Source organism: Anneissia japonica, unplaced genomic scaffold (assembly GCF_011630105.1).
Source record: "Anneissia japonica isolate Jap-2015-1 unplaced genomic scaffold, ASM1163010v1 scaffold1065_len1792383_cov172, whole genome shotgun sequence".
In the NCBI taxonomy this organism is placed as follows: Eukaryota; Metazoa; Echinodermata; class Crinoidea; order Comatulida; family Comatulidae; genus Anneissia; species Anneissia japonica.
In genome coordinates, this window is record NW_022684135.1 from 1,448,974 (window position 1) to 1,458,913 (window position 9,940).

The 9,940-nt window shown below is 34.8% G+C and overlaps 1 protein-coding gene across 1 annotated transcript in view; it reads left to right on the forward strand.

Annotated features, from left to right (window-relative positions):
• Positions 1–9,940, forward strand: part of LOC117104035 (polycystic kidney disease protein 1-like 2) — a 20,290-nt gene that overhangs the window by 4,125 nt on the left and 6,225 nt on the right. The window contains exons 5-14 of the mRNA XM_033244690.1: positions 540–741; positions 1,053–1,370; positions 2,310–2,687; positions 3,953–4,756; positions 5,113–5,345; positions 6,051–6,228; positions 6,500–6,677; positions 7,213–7,332; positions 8,292–8,576; positions 9,559–9,881. Of these exons, the coding sequence (XP_033100581.1) occupies positions 540–741; positions 1,053–1,370; positions 2,310–2,687; positions 3,953–4,756; positions 5,113–5,345; positions 6,051–6,228; positions 6,500–6,677; positions 7,213–7,332; positions 8,292–8,576; positions 9,559–9,881 (3,019 nt within the window). The remainder of the gene's footprint in view (positions 1–539; positions 742–1,052; positions 1,371–2,309; positions 2,688–3,952; positions 4,757–5,112; positions 5,346–6,050; positions 6,229–6,499; positions 6,678–7,212; positions 7,333–8,291; positions 8,577–9,558; positions 9,882–9,940) is intronic.

The following is a 9,940-nucleotide window of genomic DNA, read 5'->3' on the forward strand; positions in this document are numbered from 1 at the left end:
ATTTTCGTTAAATTTTATTTATTTATTTATTTATTTTTATTAGTTTTATCAAAGAGTATAGAATTGCAAAAAGGTCAAACTGCCCTGATTGTCTATGCAAGCAATAAAGTTTAAAAAGTACCACCACGCGATAGGTTCGAATTTGAATAGGTATGTTTATTTTGAAAGATGCCCTCTAGCTCGTGGTGTAATTTTTGAGATAGGATTGCGTTCCAACGAAAGCCCAACAGTCAGATCTCTTTGCAGTTCTATACTCTTTGGTTTTATTGCGATTCTAAAGCAATTTTTAGATCTACTGTATACTAACGCAACGGCATCGCTTTATTTGTAACATTATTGACTAAATTGATGAAGATGATAATGATGATGATGGTGATAGTGATAATTATATTGATGATTCTGAATTATTGTGGTGACGATAATGAAATAAATATACGCAGCAGAAAATATGAAATAAACTATACACAGTGCATTCTACATTCTATTGTAACTGCTTAAAAAAAACCACAATAACAATGTTGTACTAACGTAACATTTAGGTTCTTGAGTGACTCACCGTCGGATTTATACATTAGTGTAAGACATCAACGAACACATGGTTCACTTTCTAACGATGTAGAAGATACGGAAACTGATGAATTGGAAAAATTCACTCCAATGCGTTACGGCATTTCCTTCTTCACGTCCCGATGTTATTATAGAAGTTCTTTAGATACATCATGGCATTACGAAGGATGTGAGGTAAATTACGTAGAGTTGTATTTGAATACCAATTTTATGCTTTCTCGTAAGTTGTAGTGTATATGCCGTTGCAAAAAGGAGAGAGAAAAAATTTACTCCAATTGGTTCAAATTAATCACAAATATTTATCCGCCTTACAACCTCCGGTAAGGTGGGTTTCAGGCAGGTAGACAGATTCAAATTTAGGGTTCAGGTTTCCAGTCCCATTTGGGGTAATTTATTAGGCATCTGCTGCAGATTCTTTGTTTTCAATTGTATATACATCCCTATGAATATTGCTCATAGATAGCTGATACTGTATTATATTTCAGGTAGGTGAAAATTCAACCCGTGATACAACACAATGCTTTTGCTACCGTCTTGCTCCGGCCGAGGAAGCCAGTGAGACTAGAGACTACGCAAGCCGAAGACGTAAGCGAAGCGTTAACGTGCTTCCCGAACAGACTAAAAACCTCGTAACGATTGGCGGAGGTTTTTCCGTACCAATGAACTCGATTGATTTGAGTGATTCGGCATTTACAAAACTTAGCGAAAATCCGGTGGTCTTTGTGTTTATGACGTGTTGCCTCTGTGGGTATGTCGTCATCATTGTATGGGCACGCAAAGAAGACCAACGAGATGTTTCAAGGGTAAGGTTTATTCGAAGTATCTCGTGCCCTTAATACAATAACAGTAGAGATGGCAATGCAATAACAATAGCCATAGCCATCCATGACTGCTATCATAGCCATAAAGCGGTAGTTTATATATCCCTCTCTTAATTGTTGGTGGCCATCATTTTCACAAGTTGTTTAGGTCATGACAGTAACCATAACAAATTTAATTGTTGCACCAAGTTTATATAGTTGGTGACTTTTACAGCCATATTGACACACAGGGAACATTTTTTTCATCTCGGCAACAAAAATCAATATCATAAAAGCTACCTTTACAGTAACAAATTACTTACAGATATTGTTCTTGTTTATATGGCATTTTTGTCAATTCAATTGAATGTAAAACTCGGGAAATACCCTAAATAAAATATATCAAGTAATAAAGTTAATTGAATCAATTGAACAAAGATTGAAATAATAATAGTAATAATAATTATAGGCCTAATAATTTTAGATATTTTATGAAATTAACTACATAATAATGCTATAATGTTATATCGATTGGATTGGATTGGATTTATTTGGTGTAAACACCAAGGATAGCCCACGAAAATCTGAAAAAGACTTACTTCCAGTGGGGTCATTCAGGTGGGGATTGAGCAGTCCACCGGGAGAGAATCCCCTACTCTTTTCCGAATAGTGTACAGCGTTCTTTAACGTGCACACGGGCCATAATGCACATAGGAACAACGGCTGAAACGTCTCATTCGGAAGACGGTGTGCTATCGTCGCTTGCATCTCAACCCTCTGGTTGAAACACAAGGAGAGCAGGATGGGATTTGGACTGGGGACCTACAGATCTCCACTGTTCAGCGCACACATAGCTAAGCTGCTCTCATTAGATTAGTTCAATATACTGCCTTTGGCGCCATACTTTGGTAATAAACTTTACACAACATTGTTTGTTTGTAGGCTGGTGTCACTCCTATGTGCGATAACGACCCGCGACATAGATATAAGTACGAGATTACTATATTCACTGGCGTTCGACGCGAATCCGGTACTACGGCCCACGTCTCCTTCATCCTGAATGGTGAAAAGAGTGAGACTGGGATACGTGTGGTAAAAGATAAAAAGCGACCTATTCTGCAACGGAGTAATATCGATTCATTCCTTATGACAGTGCCAAAGGATTTGGGAACTCTGGTGCATCTGCGCATTTGGCATGATAATTCAGGTGAAAGTCCGAAATGGTTCCTCAGCCGTGTGTCCGTCAAAGATATTCAATCAAATAGGACGTATTACTTTATGCTAGACAAATGGCTAGCTGTTGAGGAAGATGACGGTCAGGTAATATTTTTAACTATATAATTTTTTGACTTCCTTTCAAGTGGTCTCTTTTCTGCTACTTATTTCACTTTTTCTTCCTTTATTAGACTTTTTCCACACATAAAATGACGTTCACATAATTAATATTTCATAATAATGTCATAACAATAATAAAATACAAATTAGAGGTAAAATGTGAGCTGCCAAGAAGTATAAAGCAGGTATCAGGTATCTCCACCACCTACCAAACATCTCAATTTATGCTGTTAGGATAAATCTCAATTTAATTTACATGAAGAAATAACTGGGTTTTTTTTTTGTAATTTGTACACAAGACAGTAAGTTGTTAGACCCATTCTGGTACAGTAGGCCTTCTTGTTCATCTTCACAATACATTTAAGACCTTCGAAAATTGCGCTTAATTACATTTAGTTGCATACTCATAGTCTTTCAGTTCGGTTGGAAACATATGATGATACATTTTTTTTTTGTTCCAGCACCTAAGTTGTGGAACGACTTACCAAATTTTATAAGGTCACCTTCGTCTTTGGTCCTTTTAAACTCCCGACTTACTACTTTTTTTTTTTCAAAATTCGAATCTTTCTTGTTCTTGTTTAATTTTGTTTCCTTTCCCTTGTTTTGACACTGGGTAAAGGCGCATAGAGACATTGCACTTTAGTATGCACTATAGAAAGAGAAGGCCATTACCAATCATTATTTCGTGACTCATCATGATCACTTCACACACACAACCACTCCCTTCAAACAGATAATGAAATAAAAGGTTTATAAGGAAATGAAAGGAGTGAAAATTTATTGTAAAAATTGTGCTGTTATGAAATGATAACCATAACGAAACTTAAAAGTGGTCTATTTGTTATTTTGTAAATCATTTGTATTATGTATTTTATTATTGAATAAATGTGGCTTTGCCAGAAAAGATAGAAAAAAAAGGTTATGAAATTCATGTGAAATTTTAAGGAGGCATTTCAACGAAAACCACTAAGTTCTTATTTCACTTAAAGTTACGCTGTATGTGTCAGTATCATGAAAACACTCTAAATATATATCAAACGTTAAGTTTTCGTTTAACAGGTTCAAACATTATCATTTTCCAATGATACAGAGATCGAAACATTTGCTTATACAGTACAAAGTTTTGTTAAGAAAATACATAAATTGATTAATGGCAAATTTAATGGTCTATACAAAAAAAGAGCTTTAATTCCTTTTTTCTTTTGATTGAAATCTTATGAAGTCAGTAATTTATTATGTTTTGTTTTTAGATTGAGCGGATTATTCCAACTGCAGGACACAGTGAGCTGACAAGCTTCGGGCATTTATTTCACAGTCGGACAAGGCGCAATCTCTCCGACAGTCATCTATGGGTTTCCGTACTAATGCGTCCACCGAAGAGCAACTTCACCAGATGTCAACGTACTACTTGCTGTCTATCACTTCTCTTTTGCACAATGATGGCCAATATTCTCTTTTACGGTGTTGATGTTACTGAGGGTAAAACATCTGTGTCTTTTACATTCGGACCATTTTCGTTTTCTATTGCACAACTTGTAGTCGGCATCATCAGCAGCTTGATGGTATTCCCCATTAATATGATAATTGTTCAGCTGTTTCGGCTTTCACGTCCAAGAAATAGAACAATTCGCTGTTCTAAAAATAGGCACGTTGAAAAGCCAACGTGTAGACCTCAAAGTGTCAGCACCATCAGTAGTTCATCGTCGATGAAGGAACTGAAAGCTCAAAAAGGTATTTTCGAATCGAGTATTGGACAAGGACAAGAAAATCGTAATACAAATATTAAGCCTGTAAAAGAAGGTGAAATTGGTATGTCAAAAATCGATATCCAAGTGAATTCAAAGACGGAAACTACGAAAGGAAAACGCAAATCATTACCTCTGCCGTGGTGGTGCCAGATAATCGCCTGGGTCTTGTCTTGGATGACAATTGGCACAGCATTTTGGTTAACTATTGAAGTAGCGGGAAAATTTGGACCAGAAAAAGCAACAGAGTGGGTGACAACTATGACAATTTCATTAATTCAGGATATCTTTATTTCGCAGCCAATAAAGGTACGATTCATGAACAGTTTTCGTCTTGCAACATTTTTTGACGTAATTTATAATTAATATTTCTTCTTGTATCGTATATTGTTGAAAGTGACAAGAAATATGTATAGAACTAAAAGAAAGAAAGAAGAAAGATACAGGTATAAACAGTAACAGAAGAAGGAATAAAGGACGTTTAACATTTGATCTATATCGCGTAGCATAATAATTTTGGACCAAGAAAATAATAGTACTGGTTTTAATAATTTTAACTGCCAAAATGCAAGTTTGCATTCAAATCCTTGAAATGTACATATTGCTACGTTCTGCCTTCTGTAGTGTTTACTCCTCATATTTTTTTAATGTATTCTTCTTTGTAGGTGCTCCTCTTGGCTACATTTTATTCACTCGTCATTAAAAGTCCAGACAAAGAAGATGACGACCTACCACGAGTTAAACTAGAGGCAGACGAAGAATGGTTACACGAAAATGAAAATAATGCAGATCTGTCAGACCCTTCTAAGCTTGAAGAGTTCAATAAAAAAAGGCAAATGGATGTAGCCTGTGCCCTCCCGCCAGACAGGGATGAAATCGAAGATCAAAGGAAACTGAGGTTATTTTTGCCGTTTCTTTAGGCACATATTTGTGCTAAGCATTGCCAAAAACAAATGCTGTCTTACCTGTAGATGACAATCCCTTTCGCAAGACAAAAAAAACATACCCATATGATGCTTTACAAAAAATAAATCTCAATAAGTGAAGAGTGGAGAAAAAAATCTGCATATATATATATATACTGTCTCTTATACACATCTAGATGTGTATAAGAGACAGTATTTACAGTATATGGATAGTAAATTGAGAGTATAGTATAATTTTTAATTATAGCATAAATATTATAATTTTTACGAATTATTTACTGTCTTCGAGTTTGCCGCTAGCGTGGGGACGCTAAGCGAATCTTTTACTATAAATATTTATGTATCACGTGTGTAATATGCTAACACACACATATATATACATATATAAATGTGATCAAAATAAAGATTTGTAAATTAAATTTATGTACAATTACATGGTCTAAAGTCTTTAAAATACTTCTCTCAATAATGTAGATTAAAATATTTCATATTCATTCCGATAGTTGACTTACTTAACATTTGCTTTTCATTAGTTGTGTTTAACAGAAGATGGCAACTTAAGTTCAAATTCGTGTTTTAGATAATGCTACCATTGTTAATAAATCCTTTTGTTAATTATTTATTGAATAGTAATTGTTGTAATGGTAATGGTTCGAATGTTCGTTGTACCATTTTAGGTTTAAAGAAATCAAGATGCATGGAATTATTAAGGAAATAACGGCGTATATAATATTTCTATGCTTATTAATGGTGGTCGCATTTGGAAACATTGGTAGAGAAGAGTATGGTCTCCGCTCGTCAATGGTTGACACATTCATTAAAGCATCTTACAATGGCAAAATGCAATTCACTAAGGTAACTGAATACAATGACCTTATGAAAATATTCTTACACTAGTTGATGAAAGGTTTTCACTACGTTGTTTGCTTTATCCATCGTTAGGCAGTTGGCCAAGTATTCTATTTAAGTAAACTGAAGTAAAATTATGCAGCTTATAATTTTAAGTCTAGATTGGACTCGATTGATTACGTTATAGGTCATACAAGAATTGAAACATAGGCTGATGAAGATGTCATATTATTGTATTTGTACAGTTTTCGTTAACAGAAACAATTTTTTTACACAGATTTCGTCTCGGGATTATTTTTGGAACTACACAATCAATGTGTTCATCCCCAGTCTGCATGCCGGAGTTCAGTACAATGGTGCAAAGGACCCGAACAGTGCTTCGGAATATCTAATAGCTGATCGAATCTCGTTAATGCCTACAAGCGCCAGACTTAGACAGTTGCGTGTTCAAAGAGGTAAATGAATAATAAGAACCTTTGAAATCGTCCATGCATGTCCGTCCGTGCATCTGTGACGCTGAAGTTAAAAGTCTATAAACAAGCATACTTAAATTTTCCAAACACTTGCTGGTTTTTGAACTTTTGCATACATGTATTATTGGTCATGTAATTGCCCTATTGCTAGAAAACATTATTGAATAAAATACACGAGAACTTTATTACCCCAGGCTCCATCCAACATTAATAATCAAGCGACAATTAGAGGAAATCAAAAAGTCCCTAACATTAATTCCAGAAATAAATTTTAAAATGTGTTCAGGATTTAATGGCCGTCCTATGTACCATCACAAGCAACCGGCAGAAGTCTAATAGGCCGATTTTTTTACCAGTGGCGGCAAAGAAACTTCTGGCCTTCGCAGAGTTTTGGTTATTATTGTCATCATCCTCATCAATATTATTGCAGTTGTGATTTTGGTTATGATCGCGATTGCTGCTGCTGCTGTTGTTTCTGTTGTTGTTTATCTTAACACTGTAATTTGTTTGCTCATAGATATTTGTACTGTTCCCTCACCAATGGATACAGTTATCGATAGATGTCGGACCGAGTATAATCCAGGTTCTGAAGAATCAAGACATTTTAAAGAAAACTGGACTCTAATCAACCAAACACGTAAGATACATACATACATACATACATACATACATACATACATACATACATACATACATACATACATACATACATACATACATACATACATACATACATACATACATACATACATACATACATACATACATACATACATACATACATACATACATACATACATACATACATACATACATACATACATACATACATACATACATACATACATACATACATACATACATACATACATACATACATACATACATACATACATACATACATACATACATACATACATACATACATACATACATACATACATACATACATACATACATACATACATACATACATACATACATACATACATACATACATACATACATACATACATACATACATACATACATACATACATACATACATACATACATACATACATACATACATACATACATACATACATACATACATACATACATACATACATACATACATACATACATTAATATAAAATCAAGTTTGCTGCATAGCACCATAAATACAATATAAAAGTAGATAAATAATATGTTGTTACAGTACCCAGCAAACCCAATTTGAATAGTATTTATTATAATTTCAAACTGCGACCTTTTTTAGCTAAACCATAGTGGTGTTTGAGGTTCAGATCTGTGCGTATAACCTGGTCTCTGTGGTCTAAGATGTATGAAACTCGCCTCGATATCTAGAAGTTGCATTTTCGAATCCCGCCAGAGACACCTTTTTTCATACAACTGAATAAAGGAAATTTTCTTTTTTGGTATAGGCAAAATTATACATTTAACAAAAGTACAATGGTTTAACACAAAATCTTATAAGAAAAAAAGAAAAAGAAACAATATAAAAATAAGATGTTGGTTGGTTTTTATCAATTACAAGTTTAGTCTAACCCACAAAAGTCCAATCAAAGTATTTTGCATTTTGTTTTTGTCTAGATCACAAAAACGCAGTTGGATTGGAAAAGGTATGGAGATATAAGACTTGGTTTGAACTTGGATCACTACCCTACTGGGGGAAGTATACCGTCTATGGGGGTGGTGGCTACGTAGCTGAGCTTGGACACAAGGTCGATGATGCCTGGAAAATTGCTGAGTATTTACAATCGACGAAATGGGTTGATCAACTCACTAGAGCTGTTTTCTTTGAATTTTCAGTCTTCAACCCACCATCAAATCTTTATGGCGTCGCTTACATGATTGCTGAATTCTTACCAAGCGGAGGTAGGCTATGTAGGATTTCTTTTTTAAACTTTAAATAACCTATGCACTAATATGACAATTTAGGCCTACTTTTTGAAAAATATCAATCTGAATTAAAAATTAATTACATAAGTCCTACAGTATATGAAGCAGAAAATAATGGTTATGGATAAACATTTTCGGCATGTTAGAATGTCAGTTTTACTGGTCTACGCTTATGTGTGGTGGAAAGATATTGCGAAAAATATGACCAGTTACACACACCTCAAATTGGATTAAAACCATGGATTTTTTTTTTTTAATTTGAGAAAAATAAAAATATAATTAAAAATAATTACTGTACCGACATTGCAATATTAGACTTATGACTGACAATCAACAGACGGCCGGGCGTCGCATCGTCTAGCGCTCACAGAAAACACAGGTAGATTCGTTGGCCGACGGTCGCTAAGTACCGTCGTATGACGCAGTGAGTGTCCAGTTTAATAGTGTGCGAAATCAGTTGCTTCTAATTCTAATTTCTAACGAAGCTCTAGCTTCCCAGTTGTTAAACCGTCTGTAGACAGCAGAGGTACCGGGTTTGAATCGTGGTTGGCGAAATGTTTCACACTCGTATATTCTTTAACGCTCGGCATTTATTATCAATCAATCAACTATAATTTCGGACGTACATATGCCTATCCATATAACAAAGAAAGATATCTTTAACCTAAATTATAATTCTAGTATTACCGCTATACGGTTTTGAGTATTTCATTGTATTTTCCTCTTTATTCTACCACATTGGTGCAAAAGAGTGTGAAATCAGATGATTCTAATCGAATTTGAATTTCCAATAATACCGGTATTCAGATAAAAATCAACAAAACTCGAACGGAAATCCCGGTGGCCTGTTGGCTAAGTGTCTGGATAGAAAGTTGGGAGAAACTTTTGTCACTATCTCAGGTAACTATTTTTTAAAGTTCAACTTTTATAATATAATTTCATTTTTTATTACAAACAGGTGCTGTGGCCTACTACAACTTCCAGCCCGTGTTGATTGACCGCTACTCCAGCGTTAATAGTTTCTTGATCATAATGTGTGAAGTGTGTTTTGGCCTTTTTATTCTCTGGTTTCTTGTCAAGGAGTTCATGGTCTTTAAGAAAAACAAGAATGTGTATTTTAAAAATGTCAGTAATCTGTTGGAGTTCACAATTTTGTCTTTATGTTTGACGGCGTTCGTTGTGTTTATCTACCGCTACTTCGTCATCAAGAAGCTCCAGTCGGAGCGAGAGGAAAACATCAGGGGATTTATGAACTTCCAATTTTTTGGACAGTTGGATCAGGTAGATAGCTATATTTTTAATATTGAGGTTACCCTATAACGATCTGGCGTCCCTTTGGT